This window comes from Stegostoma tigrinum, chromosome 1 (genome assembly GCF_030684315.1).
Source record: "Stegostoma tigrinum isolate sSteTig4 chromosome 1, sSteTig4.hap1, whole genome shotgun sequence".
NCBI classification, from domain to species: Eukaryota; Metazoa; Chordata; class Chondrichthyes; order Orectolobiformes; family Stegostomatidae; genus Stegostoma; species Stegostoma tigrinum.
The window spans coordinates 56,111,203-56,130,380 of record NC_081354.1 but is presented as its reverse complement, the minus strand read 5'-3'; the positions used below and the strand labels follow the sequence as shown (position 1 = coordinate 56,130,380).

The window sequence follows — 19,178 nt, the reverse complement described above, 5'->3', positions numbered from 1 at the left end:
ACATCAGCAGCAACTGAGTCAGTTTCTACATTGTCCAATAGCTGTATCAAAATTGCTAATAACAGCGTGTTTTGCCCTTTTTGACTTGAATGGAAATAAAATCACAGGAACATATTCAGGATTTTCCAATGCTCACCAAATATGGCAAAGGCAGAAATTTACCTCTTCGTGACCAGCTGGCATTGCCAAAAGGCTGGACAGATATGGCAAAAACCATTTGTTATAACCAAGTGCAGAAGCAATATCCCACGGCTCTACAGTGGGGAGAGGCTCAGGTGAATCATTAAAAACAGCTGAGTGATGCCAAGTTAATATTAAACAATGCAGACATTTGGGCCTGGAGATTACAATTATGTCTCAATTTTAGATCTATCACCCAATAAAAAAGGGAAACAGGTGATGGAAAATTGTTCTGTATTTCTTGGTGAGTGACTGAGAGTAGAATCAATTGCAATTTAGGAGGAGATCACCTACCAACTATAATTAATTAAGGTCAGGGTGACCAGTACCGTGAAAGCATGAAGTGGGAGGGAGCTTAACTAGAAAAAAGTTTGGTTCAGTCAAACTTAATTTTTCTTGAAAGTAAAATTCAAAATGAAACTATGACTATTCAAACAAACAATGTCTTGCTTCTTAAAAATAAAAAGCAATATAAAAGATCTGAACTAAAACTGGAATACAAGAACTGGACTGGCCATACAGTGGCTATAAGAGGAGGTTAGAGGCTAGAATCTTACTGTGAGTAACTCACTTCTTGACTCCCCAGAGCCTTTCCATCACCACTAAGGCACAAGTCAGGAGTGTGATGGAATACCACCCACTCACCTGGATGGGTGCAGCTCCAACAACACTCAAGAAGCTTGATACCATCAAGGACAAAGCAGCCCGCTTGATTGGCACCTCACGCACAAGCATCCACTTACTCCACCACCGAGAGTCAGTAGCAGCAGTATGTATTATCTGCAAGATGCACTGCAGAAATTCACCAGAGAGCCTTAGACACACCTTCCAAACCCATGATCATTACCATCTAGAAGTTTAAGTGCAGCAGCCACATGAGAACACCAACACCTGCAGATAACCCTCCAAGTCATTCACCATCCAGACTCGGAAATATGTCACTGTTCCTTCAGAAGGAAGGTGATGGTGAGCTGCCTTCTTGCATCACTGCAGTCCATGTGCTGTAGGTATAAGTAGACTCCAGCTAAAAATAAACAGGTACCTACTAGGTCTATGTGAAAACTTCAAACAAAATGTTAGCAGGACACTAAATTTAACCTTGTGATTTGCACAGTGCTATCAGCCTGTTACTGCATAGTGGAGGCCCTTAATATTGACTCACATGTCTTCCAACATGGGAGTCAGAGAAAACTGCTGCTCAGGAAAGAATTGAGGCAATGACCCAGAAAGATTAACCCAAACAAATTGCATAGGGAAGCAATCTTATAACCAAGAATGATCACAATTCATGAAAGCTTTAAAAAAAAACAGAACATCCTATGTGATTGAGTCCTTCCTTTGGTTGACAGAAAATCTCAGTTATTGATGCTTGGAAAATGACTGGCAGACATTGTTGCAGTTTCAGTAGGGATCCAGCAGATGGCTGTCTTTGCTCTACTTTTATTTCAGAAAAGCATTCTGCAATGATTCAACTTCCAATTCACAAAAAGACATATGGCAACATACTGTGTAACTAGAGATTATTCAAAGTAGTTGCCTCATACTGGAACCATAACCGTAAAATCCCCAGGGCAATGAACCTGAAATCACTTTCAGCACCAGTTCCCTTAAGGGTTCCTAAAGTTCTATAAATCTTTAAAATTAAAGTAAATGCAATCCAAACTATTTTCTCAACAACTAAAATACAAATTTATACTGTGGTGGAATGAATTTCTGAGAGAGACATTCTCTTTGTTTGCTGTAACTACAGTACAACAGTCATATATACCAGATGACCAATGTAATTCGCCATTACTCTTTTTCAGGGGATTCTGCAACTCTTTTCAAGTTGTGGTAAACAAGCAAAAGGACCCTCTCTGAAATTCATCCCCAATGCTTTTATCACAAATAACACTGCAATCAGGCTGTAAATGCCTATTTAGAGACTGAGGTGATTAGTATGACTCTGCCTGGAAAAGGGCACTGATTTGTTTTTAGACATGTATATGCATAATAATGTGACATCATAAAGGATAAAGTAAGCATACATTTGGTGGATTACAAAAGTACCTGTGAAGCTGTTTTGACTGGTCCCTTTTCTGTAGCAGAGGTGTTAGTTTTATTAGTCATAGGCCGTGAAGAAGATAGAGGTGAAGAGGCAAGAGTTTTGTTATTTTTAGAAGTTAGTTTCTCAGTGGAAAGCCTACTCTGGACCCCAAGTGGCTGCGATTTGCGGGCAATTGGTTTTGGTGGTGGAACGTTGTCGTACAGGTCAGTGCTGTCACTATGAACTTCCTCAAACCACAGCGGGCTAGCGTTAGTAGTGAAAACCTCCTGCTCCTGTGATATACAACATAGAACAAGCTTCAGCTGTTAGAAGGAATGACATGCAGACAACATGCCTTCAATTTGGCAAAAAGATATTGCAATACTGTGATTAAGCCAAAGTATCGAAAGGTAAAGGTACTCTGCTCACATTCTTACTGGATGCTCTAACTCACTGTTAGCATTATTTATATAAAACTTTCTTTTGTTGTTCATGCCTTGTATCATATCCTGAAATGTAACTTTTATTGAAATATTATGTGGGCACAAGAAACACCATTTGATTCAGCGTTGGAGGTACTTTTAGGGCAGTATTTAAATTTAGATCCATCAGACTCAAATAATATTTTTTACATAGTTTTGAATATCAAAAGACCAGAGCACTGGGGTAGAACCAATGATCATGGTACAAAGTGTTTAAAGACTTTTTTTCTGGCTCTCTCCATTAATATACTTCATATAATAAATGTGGTTCAGAATCATTGCATTAAAAACGCCCAAGTTTCATCACATCATCGAAAATAGATTCCGAATGTTAGTTGCCATCTTGGAGCATAATTGAAGCATAAAATGTAACAGTGTAATCACATTATCACTTTACTGCTTAAAATACTTCACAAATGTCAATTCAACTTGGATTGAGAGCGCTGTGGATAGTAAATTACTCACCGATTTCAATACAAACCTGCACAGTCAAAAGCTTTTAGTGTTCTCAAAATTTTAACAACTGTTTATCTTATCTTTGCAGTGCTTTGTCACAAAATGGTACTAGACTTACCAGTGGGGGGGATTCAGTGCATTTACTTATTTAACCAGATGACCAGAGTGCTGGCAAAGACTAATTAGCCTGTATTTATAATATTAAAAATTTGTTCTCAGTTCATGGTATGATTAACTCCTTGTTGAGATAATATTTTCTGCAGTTACTTCAAGGCAAACTATATTTTCCATTTGGAAATTGAATTAATTTAAAACTGAAAGCATAATTTTACATAAAGAATTCATGTTTTGGTTTAATCCTTACAATGAAAAGCCTATATAAATTCTTACATAAACCAAACTGTAAAACTTCCTCTCCACCAGACTATTTTAAGCTTTGTTAACATCAAGTTAGAAATTTTTGCAAGGACAAATAAAAGAGATGCATTTGTGCCTAAGAAATTGTCTATATTGTCCCCTGGATCTAAGAAAAGAATGGCCGAGATGCATCGTTGAACTTACAACTGGTTTCCAGGCATTGATTGGTTCTAATTTTGCATAAGAAAGACTGCTAATTCAAATGCCTTACTGTTCCATTTAGGCAAGGTACATCGTCATAATGAAGAGAAATTCCACGCGGGCATGCATATCCATTAGGCATATTGCCACCATATCGATTTGGTGATATCGACCGTCTGTGTAATAAACTGAAAAAGAAAGATAAAATTGGCAAGTGATGAATATCTATATCAAGATAATAAAATGTGAGGCTGGATGAACACAGCAGGCCAAGCAGCATCTCAGGAGCACAAAAGCTGACGTTTCGGGCCTAGACCCTTCATCAGAGAGGGGGATGGGGAGAGGGAACTGGAATAAATAGGGAGAGGGGGGGAGGAGGACCGAAGATGGAGAGAAAAGAAGATAGGAAGAAAAGAAAAGCCTCCCCCTCTCTCCCTATTTATTCCAGTTCCCTCTCCCCATCCTCCTCTCTGATGAAGGGTCTAGGCCCGAAACATTAGCTTTTGTGCTCCTGAGATGCTGCTTGGCCTGCTGTGTTCATCCAGCCTCACATTTTATTATCTTGGAATTCTCCAGCATCTGCAGTTCCCATTATCTCCAATATCTATATCATGCATGTTCTGATAGAAACAAATGGCCCTTTTGTAATAATTCCTCTATAAATTCACTGCAACAGCAAGACCAGGAATTAAACTGAAGCTTGGATAGCCTGGATCCTGGTTTTTCTTGCCAGTTTCTGTGAAGCTTTGGTCAGAGTTCGAGGTAAGAGACATAGGGTGCAGAGCGGGCGAGCTCAGAGAAGGGGGTAAAAGCCACTAGGTGGTTACAGATTATCTCTCAGCATATGTAAATGGAGTACACCAAATATTTAAGACTTTTTTCTCTATTCTGTATTCTTTATAAACAAAGCAAATGCATCAGACTGAAACATATATCTGGGAGAAGTCTTGAAACCTCAGAGTGGAGACTCTCCACTAAAAGTACTGCCTTCTTTTATGGGCATTTGGGATGTATTTCTAAGGATGTAATCTCCTGACAATGATAAAGAAGCATGAAAATCATAAAATAAAATGGTATTGACATTCATTTTCCCATGGTCTACAGAGAAGGAAGAAAAGTGACTTTCCTCCACACATTTCTACCAAGGCTTCTACGAATGGAGGTTGGATATGGATGAAAGTGGGATAATTCGGATCCATAGCTCCTATCTATGAAGGTTATCATCTATACTCCCAGTGTTGTTGAATTGAGAACTCTTTACATGAAGAAACATAGGTAGAAACCAGCATCTGATTACACAGTGATGTAGTAGATTTCTAATACACTGTGTAATATTGCACTGTTAAGATTAACAAAGTACCTCATACAGTGAGTAACGTATCAGCTGCAATACACATAACTGAAGCCAACGTGTTAGTCACTGTATGCAGTACTTTGCTAATTCCTTGTTATACAAATGTTGCATAGTGTACCCAAACCTGATGCACTGACAGAACACACAGAGCAAAGTATAACCTTACACAAGCCACAAAACTATATTCTGGAAAATTTCATACAATTGTAAAAGCTGTAAAAGTAATGATCAGTAAGCCAGACAAGTGCTCTGGCCTGCAGGCAGTAGGTTGGGCACTCCTAGTATAATGTACAAAACTCAATCAAATTTCAAAGTATCTGCTTTTACTTAATCAGTTAAGTCTTAAATTCAAACAGATTTTGCTTTGCTGACAGCTATCCTATATTGTGTAGTTGCTTGTGTATAAATAATTTACAACTAATAGATTGCAATGCTTAAAAAGTTCTGTAGAACGGTACAGAGAAGGAAGCCAGTGACCCATTGTGCTTGTGCTAGATATTCGCAGGAGGTATTCAATTAGTCCCACTCTCACATTTTTATCTTGTAGCCTGAAAACACTTTCCCCCGCCCCCCACTTTTCAAGTATCCAATTCCTTTCTTAAAAAGTTATTACTGAATCTGATTCAACCATCTATTCTTGTAGTACATTTCATACAGACCATAATACATCTCAGCAAAAGAAGTATTGTAAATCTCTGTCCTCCAAGTACCTAACCACTGGCAGTGGAAACACATTCTCTTTACTTACTACTTCAAAACTCTGAACACCTCTATTAAATCTCCCATTATTCAAGAAGGAGAAGAAGAACAAGCTCAGGTCTGATCTTGTCACTTGATTGAAGTCATTAATCCCCGGTATCGTTCTGAACTCCCTGATGTTCCGTCTCTCCCTAAGAGCTCTCAATAAAGCATCAAACGTTTGCTACAAGACTATATTACTACGGCATCATGAAAAGAAGAAGAATGGGGTACCAGGATAATTTTAAAATCAGAAAAACTGTGCAAACTTACAAATTAAGAAAACTATGTTTTCATTTCTTAAAAATTTTACCAGAAGTCAATTATTTATGTTGAAGATAAATTCTTACTTGAAGCACTGTTTTGCAGTTTGTATAACACTTGAAGTTGTTTCTACATCAATATAATCATAGTGTAGGGCTGCTGGGTCTGTGGAAGAACCAGTTTCAGATAATAGCACACCGAGCCACCTTCCCAGCTCCTCTCCTGAAGAGGTCTGCACAAACAAGAGGTTGAATATTTAGTTGTAGCTTATCAATAAAGGTGTGATCAATGAAAACCATTTTATTTGGCACAGAAGACACACTTATAATTTTCTATACGTATAACACACCTAAATAATCCATCAGCAAATGCATTTTATTATGTTGACTTTTGTCTTTTTAGTACCTTAAAAGCATTGTTTAGCATTGCAGCTTTTAAAATAGATGGACTATCTGAAGTAAAATATCTACAGGAGTAATTGCAAATGAATTCAGAACCTGCAAATTTAAACAAATGATAGAGAAACACTTGGAACTTTCTTATGTCATATTTAATCTGACTGCTTGGATCTAATCTATGACAATAATTTGCGGACATTATCAATTATTAATAGCAATTGCAACAACATCTTATTCAGCACTTCTAACATGTGAGAGCATTACTAAGGCACTCACAGGAGTATGATAAAACAAAAGCATGACACCAAGCGATGGAAGCAAATGTTAGGTAAAATGACCAAAATGTCTCAGAGGAGTAAAGCAAGATGAAGGAGAGAAGAATGCTAGAGGTTAGAGCCTAGGCAACTGAAATCACAACCACCAGCATCGAAGAAATTATGTTTGAAAACGCATGAGGCAAGAGAGAGAAGAGGTGATTTCTTAGAGGTGCATGGAGTTTCAGAATATTATAGACATAGGAATGGGTAAGGTCACAAAGGGAGTTGAAGTAAAGGATGAGAATTGACATTGCCAATGTAGGTCAGCCAGTGCAGGGGTGAGTGGGAAATGGAATGAGAGAGTGTTAAAACAAAAAAGTGGGCGAGCTTCTGGGGACTCTGGTTTACAGAGGTGAGAATATAGAAGGCCAACCAGGAGTGCAACATTTGGGAAATCAAGGGAATTGACAGAGAAATAGGACCTGACATATGGAAACTGATTTGGTGCTTGTTGGTCACCCAGAGGCAATAGGCAGATGTGAGAGAAGAAGATGATATCGTAGGAGAGTTAGTGAGGGCAAAAGGAGTTTGAGAAGACTGCTTATTATGAAGAGAACTGAATAATTCTTCAGGAGCTTGAGCATAATCTAGGGATTGTATAAGAATTTGACTGAACAGAAGGATAAAATCTTGAATAAATTATTTGGGCAGTCAGTTTTGTTTCAATTTATAGTTCCTTAATCTACTTTAAAGGAACTGAAAGCAGACATGTATCTATGTACCCATAAATACTGAAGCTGGCATGGACGAATTGGGCCAAAGGGACTGTTTCCACACTGTATACCTTTATGGCTCCATGCACTTCCAGTAAGCCTGCTATGCACCAGTGTTATAGTGCACCATGGTGGTGGGAAGTTATCTTCCCTCACTGATCTTGAGGTTCGTTGATAGAACATATCTTTCAATTTCAGTACTAACGGGTACCTAGTTACATATTTGCTTTCAGTTCCTTAACGTAGATAATGAAACTATAAATTGAAACAAAACCGACTGCCCAAGTAACTTATTCAAGATGTTAGCCTACTCACTTCCAACTACTGGATTTGAGCAGACAATCTATGCTGATATTTCAGTTTAGCATTATACGTTTAATGAGGTGTCATCTTGGGTTAGGAATTTAAACAGGGCCAATCTTTTCATTCAGGCCGGTCCAAAGGGTCCCCCAGCATTAGTTGAAGAGGGAATAGGAAAATTTCCCGGTGCTCTCAATAAACATTAATACATTAACTAGTCATTTATCTCATTATGTTGGAAAAACTTTGCTATATAGAAAATGGCTACCTCTACACTGTTCCAATTGAACACTGCCACAGGGCACAGCTGAGGGTAGCAACCTTCTTCTCATTTTTCTGGGTGTTCCTCCAGCAGTTGCTGAGACCGCGTTGACCTTGGTGGCAACTTTGCACCAACTGGTAGGGTGCAACATCTCAGCATGCTCTGGCAGTCCTGGGAGAAGATGATGGCTGACCGCTGCACTACTCCATCCACTAGGATATCCAGGTCCCTGCCTGTAAAGCAGGGAAACTAACTTCTCCTTGTTGCCATGTTCAAGGCATCCATCATAAACTGTGCACAGCAGCTCTGGTGATAACGTTTGACCAGATGCACAACAGCCTTTTGAGAATAGCACTGGTCCCAGGGAGCTCAGATATCCTGGCAGTACTGAGAACTTCTAACAGTGGCAAGTGTGGGAATCAGCCTATCACTAGATGAGAGGAGCACTGTAGAGATGTGATAGGTAGGTAATGAGGCAGGTTTGTGATAATGGTGTGAAGAAACTGACTAAGCATCGTGGAGAGAAGCCCTCCATAAAATTTGATGAAAATGACTCCTTGCAAAAATATAAGAATCAGCACTATACTTCAAAAGTAATGCATGGTCTGTGATGTACTTATGAACAATTTGAAAATATGAAAACCTTTACATAACCACAAATTCTTTCCTTCTATACTCAATTTCACTAAGGTTTAAATCCCGATCACACCAAAACTGCCTCATTCAGCTGGTTAAGGTTTTTACTTGAACTTCAGTTTTCTTTGAGTGAAATTTCTGACTGTCCTTTAAAATGCCCCTATATAATTTTGCTGTAACAATTTTGTGCATGAATGTAGCTGCTAAGATTGAGGGACTGTATTCTATTCTCTGACCACAAACTACAAGTAAAGAATGAAGCTGTTTTCAGATCAATGGCCCAAGATCAAAACATACCCACTCTTACTTTTTGACAACTTCTAGCCTGAATATTCCTGTACAGGAGCTTTTTGTTGTAAAAAATGTCCAAAGATCCTTGAATCCATAAGCGGGCAAGATCATTGTGAAAACTGTTGTTTAAACATTCAACAGACAGGTTGAAAGCTTCTGTGAATAGGACAGATGTTGGGGAAAGGGAGGGGACACTTTGCAGAGGTGAAGCAGATAGTGAAAAAGAGGGTAGGGACAAGGTGAACAACAGATGGATAGGGCACCACCATGCATGGGCAGATGGGAGAAGGGGGCACAATCTGGTGGTTCCACCAGGATCAGGTCAGGGCACGTCAGGGTGAAGTGTTGCATTGAGTCAGAATGGATCAGTTTGGGTCATCGAAGATGGGGTATGTTGGGCACGGTCATGTTGAGGGATGGTGGGTTTCAAGTCAGCAGTTTTTGGAGAGGTACGAGAACGTTGGTTTGTGGGCTCGATGCTGTCAGGTCCATGGATGGCAATGTTTGTGGGTGAGGGGTGATTTTTGGTGTGGCTGAGTGGGTCAGGGGTTCAACTTTATACTTGCTCAGAAGGTGTGTATGTTTGTAAACCTTTAAATGTTTCATTGTCAACTACTAAGCTTAGGCAAGCCCGAGGTGTCGAAATTCTCTCACTTTAATGTAGATCACAAGATGAATGGGAATTAGAATTTTCAATTTTCCGAGCAATTCCCTCAGTCAGCTGTGTCAGGATTCTGAGTGATCCTGATGTGCAACTTCAGTCTGTGCTGCAGGAATGAGCACCTTCCCACCAGAATTTCTGGGCCTACATTCTTAATTCAAGGTTAGGTATTTGAATTGTTTGGTTCCTTGTACACTTTTAGTGCATATTTGTTATCTATAAAACATTCATGGTTTCCCCACCCCCACCCCCACCTCTGAGTTTTGGGATGTCTGCAAGCATTTACAAAAATGTCTCGGCCATAAACAGCCTACAAAACAGCACATTCATTATAACTACTACAATATCCTCACTTCCTTGAATGCTTGTGAAAGCATCACTGAGATCCATTTCAGAATTTTTGTTTTGCTCTGCAACCATACGCCAAAGAAAGCATGGCATATGATATATTGTTTAACACACTTCAGTCTCCAACTACAATTCTGCACGCACAAGTTGTAAAGTAAATATTTCAGTTGTTGTGAATAAAGGAGAACTTATTCACTTTATGTTTGATCTCTGTGATGCAGTTTGACATTTTAGAATTCATGTGGGCCATTATAGAAAAAAAACTAAACAAATTATAGGCCCACGTTAAAGCTTTTAGTTAAATTTGAATCAAAGATCTAAGGTCAAAGGATTCTTCTATGAGTTACTGATTCAGTGTTTGTGAGAATTGAATGTTACTGAGGCTCAGTAGGTCTGGCAGCATCCGTGAAAAAAAAATCAGGATTAACATTTTGGGTCCGGTAACCCTTCCTCAGAACTTTTGTTCCTGACTTACAGCATCCACAGTTCTTTCGGTTCTCATTGTAGACTATGTGACCCAACCACTATGTTTTGCTGTTCACAATCTTTATCAATTTTAGCTCTCTGTTCACATTTCTTGTCACCCAGCTATCTAAACTAACCTTGAAAGTTGGCTTAGGGTTGATCTTACCATATTTTGGCAAAGTGTCATTTTCATTGCATTTCATGGAGGGTTTTTCTCCAGGAGGTCCAGCTCGTTTCTCGTGCTACTGTTCCAAACTCAGTCATTAACTACTACCACGTAACTATGGCACCACTCTTGTCCAATGCTAGGCTGATTTTCCCCACTCACTGCAGCTGGAAATACTCACCACTGCCACCACATCTCAGGGTCCCTGCCTCTGACACCATCATTAAAAGGCTGTTGAGCACCTAGTTACGATGTGTCAGTCTGCAACTGCTCTGAATAGCTCATGACAAAAGGTCCTGGTGAATGGGAGTTTCTTTCCCACATGATCAGCAGAGGTGGTCAAGACACCAGGCCATGCCAACCTGCTCCTAGGTTGCTAGCTCTGTCAGTGCCATATGGAGGAACCCCTGCCAGTGTGGGAAGAAGGCCCATGGCCTTTACTTCTGTCACCATCTTGTTTGTGCCATCTCACACTTACTCTGTCACTATTACTGCACACACCTTCCATCAAGGCTCATACTCTACTGCTGTCACTCTGGCAGAACTCAGTTCTGAGGAAGGGTCACCGGACTCGAAACGTTAACTCTGTTTTCTCCTTTGTAGATGCTGCCAGACCTGCTGAGCTTTTCCAAGAATTTTATTTTCTTTTCAGTCACTAAGTCCCTGCTCAGACTTGCATGTCATAGATTCCTGGTATGATAGAATTAAGTAATTAACGAGAGATAATGAGCAATAACGGCTTTGTGGCCACTCTCTAGTGAGAACCATGTCTCACTGCCCACAACATAGCCGGAAAATGTGACTTGCACTCTCGATATCAAGAAAGGCCTTGCTTAAACTTTCACAGGATTCTCCCAAATTTCCTGTCAGAACTCACATCAATCAGGGCCTGGAAATATTCCACCCACAGTTTCTGCCTCATGTTCTTGCTTGAGTAGTGCATTCCTGAGTTCCACAACTCACTGTGGATGGAAACCTCTTTCACTGCCTGCTGTAAATCATATCTGTGGAATACTTGGTCTAGACCCCGTCAAGTACTAGAAATGTACGAATTCTATCTTCTCTGTCCCATCATTTCATAATTTTAAACTCATTCGTCATAATTGACATGAATTGCTTTGTGGTGAACAAAGCTTCAATTCTTCAAGTTAAATGACTTTCTATATTTGGCACACAGGCAAATTAGATTAAAATCTTTTTCAAGCTACATTTGTTCTTACCCTAACAACCTTACTGAATAGGAAAAAATGGTTCCACTGTATCACGTTATTACTGAAACATTTGCTTTGTTGCACTGACGATGATAGCATGGTGCTGCCATCATTTATGCAGAAATACAAATGGGAAAGAAACTCACAGCTACAACAATTTAGAAGATTTGTGCTTAAATGTATTTTCTGATTGATATAGAGGCTACTGTGCTGATGCAGTGTTTTCCAATGAGGCAAAATAATAAAAATAAAAGCCCTTTAAGTTCTTGTCTTTGTGTTCTGTTGGTAAATAGTAAAGAAAAGGGGTTCAACCGGTTACAGCATTGCAAAGGAAAGACAAAAACAAAGCCAACTCTGGGTGCCAGCCTTGTTCAGAATCAGATTTAAATCAGGAAGTGGAAGGCAAAATAAAATTCTGACAATGCAGTTTAGTAGTCAGTGAACACAATGCTTGGCAATAAGCAGATAGTAATATAGTGCAACAAATGAAAATGTCTTTTAAAATGTGTCAAACACAAAACATTACTCAGTAATAAAGTAAATCTTTATGAAATAATCCAAAGTATTAGTAGCATTATTGCATTATAGTTAACTTTAAAGCACATGTATTCTTATTATTTGATAGTAGTTAAATGAATTACCTTCTTGTGTTACATTCTTGCAATACACATGTGAGTTATATCAGTGTTTTGGCTAAAGCTACATACGTGGCAACCAGAAACAGCAACATAATTAAAATACTTCCAGAGATAACGTGTATTTATTTTCACACTTGGAAGTCAGGATGTTCATTGGGACAAGCGGTATATGCAATGACAATATTCAAAACAGACAAGCAGCAGCTCTGAGCACAGCAGGAAGAGTTGAATTCCTTTAATTGCGGACCTTTCCTGCTCCTCCAAAATGGGAACTGCTGAGTCAAGTTTATTCCTTGCCATTAAAAACAGAAATGCAAACAACACATCCTGTAAAAAGGAGTTAAGGAGTTTGCCTTGGTTCCATTAAGATTCCATGAAATATCACTCGCTCTCCAATCCTTCCTGATCTCACCTTACCCTCATGAGTGTTTTACAATGATTTTGTTATTCAAAAATATCAATTTAAAATGTTAAACCTGTCAAACATCCATCAAAGCAACTATCTTCTACCATTAGCTTACACTGTAATTTCATTATATATTGTATATACTGAGATGCCCAAGAGTTCAATGCTCTGTTCTGAGAAATTTGCATTTTTAGTACTAAATATAGCAGTTGATACTGAACTAACACAATCTGTTTGCTTTCCTATTATATTTCCTCATTCAATCATCCAATTTCCCTACATGGCCCCTTGCTAGCCAATATTGTAAATGTTTTTCTCTCTTTAGGTGTTGTCCTTCTCTTAATATCTGCCATTATCTCCCATCTCAATAAAACTCCTTTTAAAGTCATAATGATATTCTCTGTGACAATGACAGAAGTAAAATTGACCACTCTCCACTGGACCTCAGCTTTTGATATGGTTGACCACATCATCTTTCCTATTGTTCTTGATAGATGTGACTTCTTTTACCAGGATGCATTCTTTCCTATCCAGTTACTGGCTTATCTTCTGCTCCAGCACAGTTGTTTCTCATATCTACTAATGTTGCCTCTTGGAGACAACCAAAGACACAGTTGAGTTTTCACGTATACATAGGAAGCAACACTTCTCTTGAATCCTCCACCATTACAAAATTACCAGATTGCTTATGTGGCATTCAGTACTGAATGAACAGAAATGCCCTCTGATTTAATACTGAATTCTGAAGGACTTGTTTTTCATCTGTATTCCAAATTCCATTCACTAGGTAATAACTTCACCCTTCTCCTTGGCAACAGTCTGAAATTAGGCCAGTCTGATTAAAATTTTGCTATCAACATTTGATCCTAAGGCAAGCTCCTGACCTCATTTTTGTGCTTGTCACTAAGACCACCTATTTGCAATTCCAGAACATTGCTAGCCCTCATCCCAATTTCAGCCCGACTGCTGCTAAAATGCTCAGCCATGCCTTTGTTACTTCTAGTCTCAACTATTCCAATATACTCCTGTGTGTCTCTACTTTGTTTCCTACTTCTAAATTGACAACAGGTCCCAATCTCCTATCAGCTCTGTGCTCCTCCAATTCTGCTTTTTGCCTGTTTGTGTATAACTGTTCCACCATCGTTGCTTGTGCCTTCAGTTATCTTGGCCCTAAGATCTCGAATTCCCTCCATCAACCTCTCTATCTCACATTCTCCTTCAAAAGACTACTTAAAGCACAAGTCCTTGATCTAATCTGGTATGTCTTTAGTAACTCTCCACACTTTGTTTATATAAGACTGCTATGAATTAACACCTTGGGACATTACATTACGTTAGAGGTACTGCATAAATATACGTTGTCGTTATTGTAGTCATAAAATCAAGGACAGAAGAACTTTTCTCAATGTTTGATTATTATTGAAATAATAATACAGACACCAGAAAAATTATATTAGTGCTTTCAATTCAATAATAGCAATTTTTTTGAATGTAGCAATACTGCACCTCTAAAACCGCAACTTCTTGTCCATTCCTAAGCAAACGGAATGCCAGTGGATGTTTGGAATCCAGGCCTGGAATGAGTTCACATCCGCGTAGTGGAATAGAAGCCATTTGAATTTTCAGGTCAGTTCTATCTTTGTGGAGAATTAGCTTGTTTTCTTTCACTCTGCACCAGCGTTCCCTCCATCGATTGTTAGATAACACATTCAGATAGCCTGGAAAGTGGAGGGCAGGAGGGAGATTGCTCATCCTCAACGTACACAACACAACTTTTATTTAACTCTGACACAACTATTCCAGTGTGTTCATTTTCAAAGCTACTGTAGCACCACGGATGAAAAATGAGCACCATCAGCAAGCTTTCCTAAATATGAATTTTTATGTAACACTGCATATATTGTTCTTCAACAACGCGCATTTTAAATACTCAGTACATGACCATATCAACTTGGAGCACTCGGTCTTTATTAATCTGTGGTCTATTATGAGTGACAGCACATTTAAACTAGGATGTACAATGGAAAATAAAACAGTTCAACCTTCCTCTGCCAAAGTGAGCAATTTATATAAATGATTTCCATGAACACACAGGGGTTGCATTTCTATAGAGATTCTCCTGATCATTTGCCTAAATTTTGCTGAATTATCAGGACAGCCCAATGATGTTGAAAACAATTCATTTTGTTAAAATGAACTGAAATATTTAAACATAAAAATACTACATTAGGTCCCATTTCTGAAGCCCTGAAGTTAACAAGCTTGACTTTTGCCAAGAGCATTACAAAACATACCACAGGTAGGGATGTCTTCCTCAGCGGAGGAGGTTTGTTCATCTGTTGATGGCTTCTTTTTACCCAGACCAATGATCCTGGTAATTTTCTTTCCAGTGACCTTGCTCACAGCCCCTTTTGGCTCTGTCTTTGCATTTTTCTTTCCCTTTCCTGCTTGATAAAATAAATTCAGATTGCAGCATCAGGATATTATTATCAAGATAGCTCTCAATGTGAACCACATGTACTATGGGCTGTGCCAAACTATTCAATGTTCTTGTCACCACAATTTATGATGGGGTTGGCATCCTTCAATTTGGACAGCTGTAGGTTCCACTCCCCCTCATTTGAAAACAGGCTCATCAAAATGTTGGCCCACAATCTTCATTTTGTAATCAGTTCATTCATACTTTTGCCAAAAAAATGGACAAATATCAATTCAGTTGCTATGATCAAAAGGACATGTATGACAGGTGACTGTCTCTTTTACTCTATTGCCCAGGAGCCAACTGATCCACAATAATAGTTCCAAACATGGTTGGAGCAAACAAGTGTATGTGACTTTTCTGCTCATCCAGATGTTTTAATTGTTATGTTGATTAAATATTGAATTATCATATTGTATTAAATTATAATAGCACATTATTGTTACAAATCTTTGAAAATTATTGAATGCAACTGATAAGGATTTGCTGCTATTTCTCATCATGAAAATTATTATATGTTGTTCTAATGAACTTTAGCATTTATGCATTATTTAAAACCTATACTGAATAGCCAATATGAAAATTCTCACCCTCTTATCTATCCCAAACTCTTGGACAAAATGGAAATTGTAATTAAAAGATCTGGTACAGTACCAAATGATTTGAGAGTCTTAAATAGACTTTCAAAACCATTTTAGGTTTTGGAATAGATTTGTAGATTGGATTGTGGGAGTTGAGGTTGGTTGGCTCGCCGAGCTGGTTTGTGTTCTGCAGACGTTTCATTACCGCGCTTGGTCACATTCTCAGTGTAGCCTCTGATGAAGCATCGGTGTGTTTTCCCACCTGGTTTTTAAACTCTGGGGTCCGTTGCGATGGATTGCCTCACTTCCAAGTTTCCTCCATAGTGGAATGTATATGGGGTCAAGTTCAATGTGTTTATTAATAGCCTAATTCATGGAGTGCCATGCTTCCAGGAATTCTCATGCCTATCTCTGCCTAGCTTGTCCCAGGATCTTGGTGCAGTCCCAGTCAAAGTTGTCGTTCTCCTTATCCATGTGGATTGAGAGGAGTGAGTATTGGTCGTGTCTTTTTGTACCCACTTGGTGTTCACGTACTCTTATTGTTAGTTTCCTTCCTGTTTGTCCGACGTAGTGTTTCTCACAGTCTCTGCAGGGGATCTTGTAGATGACATTGGTCCTGTCCCTGGCGGGGAGTGGGTCTTTAGTTTGGGTGAGCAGTTGTCGTAGGGTTGATGTGAGTTTGTGTGCCACTCTGGTGCCCAGCAGTCGTAGAAGTTTTGTTGAGAGTCCTGACATGTTCCTGATATAGGGCAGTGTGATGAGGCTGTGTAGAATCTTTCTGATGTTGTTCCTATAGGCATCTCCTGATCGAGTTCTTTGGATATCCATTATCCTTGAGTTCTTGGAAGAAGTATTACTCCCCCTCTTGGCATAGTTCCATGTTGCTGCAGTGTGTTGTTACTTAAAATACTGGATCTATGCCTGACCACCCACTTCACCTTCAATGGCCAGACATATGAGAAAATCAATGGGACACCCATGGAATCACCTATCTCCGGACTCATAGCAGAAACAGTGATGCAAAGATTGGAAAGGGCTGCCCTTCCGCAAATCTAACCTAAACTATGGATACGCTACGTAGAGCACTCCTTTGTCATTATTAAACAGACCAAATTAGAAGAGACACACAAACTCAAACACCCTCACTGGAATAATTTTCACCAGAGAGGAGGAGAAGAACAAACAGCTCCTGGACATCATGGTAGAGCACAAGACAACTGGGGAACTGCAAAAGTACACGAAAAAGCCACAGACGCAGACCAGGTATTGAACTTCGATAGTGACCATCCCAGCACACACAAACGAAGCTGCGTGCGAACACTATTTAAAAGGGCAACAGCACACTGCAGCAACATGGAACTACACCAAGAGGAGGAATACCTCTTCCTACTGCTCAAGGATAATGGATATCCAAAGAACTGGGTCAGGAGATGCCTACAGGAACAGCATCAGAAAGTTTCTATATGCCCCGAAACACTCATCACAGTACCCTATATCAGGAACACTCACCACAAGACTTCTACAATCTCTGGGCATCAGAGTGGCACACCAACCCACATCAACCCTACGACAACTGCTCATCTGAACTAAAGACCCACTCCCCACCATGGACAGGACCAATGTCATCTACAAGATCCCCTGCAGTGATTGTGAGAAACACTACATCGGACAAACAGGAAGGAAACAAACAACACGAGTACATGAGCACCAATTGGGTACAAAAAGACACGACCAATACTCATTCGTCTCAATCCACATGGACAAGGAGAACCACAACTTTGATTGGAACACCACCAAGATCCTGGGACAGGCTAGGCAGAGACAAGCACGAGAATTCCTGGAAGCATGGCACTCCATGAAGCATGCTATTAATAAACACATTGAACTCGACCCCATATACATTCCACCACGCAGGAAACCAGGAAGTGAGGCAATCCTTCACAACAGACTCCAGTGTTTCAAAATCAGACGGGAAAACACACCAACACTTCATCAGAGGCTGCACTGAGGATGTGACCAAGCACGATAATGTCTGTGGAACAACAGACCAGCTTGGCAAACCAACCAACCTCAAAACCATCTTACTATCAACATGGGAATAAAAAATGTCCAAAGAGTTGACATTGTAATCTGACTGATAATCTGCTGCACAAACAGTTCAGAAGGTGGGCACAACTGAATAATTATTTCAAGATTCTTAACAGAAAATTTCTCCCTTAATCAACACTTGAACACTTGATACTAATTATTTCATTCCTATTTGTATAATTTGGTATAATTGTAAGAATTGAGGTAATTAATTTGCAAAGATGACTACTCATCAAACATATTTTGTTAACTGTAGTGTACTGAAATTGTGAAAGGTACTATGTAAATGTAAATTTGTCATATAATGTGCTGCTGGTTTTCTGTATTGTAGATCTTGAGTTGCCATAAGCAAACTGAATATAAAGATATGAAAGCCAAGATAAAAGAACACATCTTTCGAATAGCTGGTTTTAGTGAGTTCAGGCAGTTTTACATTTGACTGAAAGCTAGCTGCATCTACAATGAGAATGCAACAGCACCACTGTAAAACACAAAATTACTTTAAAAGTCTATCTCGTCTTTTTTCCTCTTGGCTATTCTATCCTGCAGCATTTGACAGTCTGTGGTTTGCTTCTAGTTGTATGCTGTTAGGAAATTATATCTCTAATTCTGGATTCTTGTATAGCTTTGTCGAACATTAGTTACTTAATTCAACCAACTTTAATCAAAAAGAGAGCTGGATAAAATAGACCTGATTAATGCATACTGCCAAGGTCACCTCCAGCACTATCCAAGAGACTGATCAGCGAGTTACATGTGGCACACGAGCAACAAATTTTTTTTGTTCATTTAAGTACTGTGCACTGCTTTCTTTAAGAATGTTTTTTTTAAAAAACTGTTTGGAATTCAGTCAAAAACTTTAGGAATTTACTGCCCCCACCAGTGCTGAAAATAATGTAAGAGGGGAAGGTGTGTGAAATTTCCATACTTGAGCTGTCCGTCTCAATGGTGAAAAATCCAGAGCTCTGGTGTGTGAAAAAAAGAATGCTGTAATCTTGTGCCTGTGAGTCAGCTCAAGATTGAAATTCATCATGTTTCAAAAGGAAAGACAAACTCAAAGTGCAAGAGTGGATGTCCCTTTTTATACAGAAACAAACACAGGGTGCAAGAACTCATTGTTTGTTTAGGAAATATTTAAACAGTTGTTTCAAAAAATTTTA

The 19,178-nt window shown here is 39.1% G+C and overlaps 1 protein-coding gene across 3 annotated transcripts in view; it reads right to left on the bottom strand.

The window, feature by feature from the left end:
• Positions 1-19,178, bottom strand: part of afap1 (actin filament associated protein 1) — a 294,973-nt gene that overhangs the window by 47,974 nt on the left and 227,821 nt on the right. The window contains exons 9-13 of one of the 3 annotated variants that reach the window (XM_048546338.2): positions 15,165-15,317; positions 14,377-14,588; positions 6,145-6,290; positions 3,773-3,890; positions 2,230-2,499 (exon numbers count right to left, since the gene is read on the bottom strand). In XM_048546338.2, coding sequence (XP_048402295.1) covers positions 2,230-2,499; positions 3,773-3,890; positions 6,145-6,290; positions 14,377-14,588; positions 15,165-15,317 — 899 coding nt within the window. The remainder of the gene's footprint in view (positions 1-2,229; positions 2,500-3,772; positions 3,891-6,144; positions 6,291-14,376; positions 14,589-15,164; positions 15,318-19,178) is intronic. The other 2 variants (XM_048546346.2, XM_048546355.2) reach the window with 2 other exon arrangements.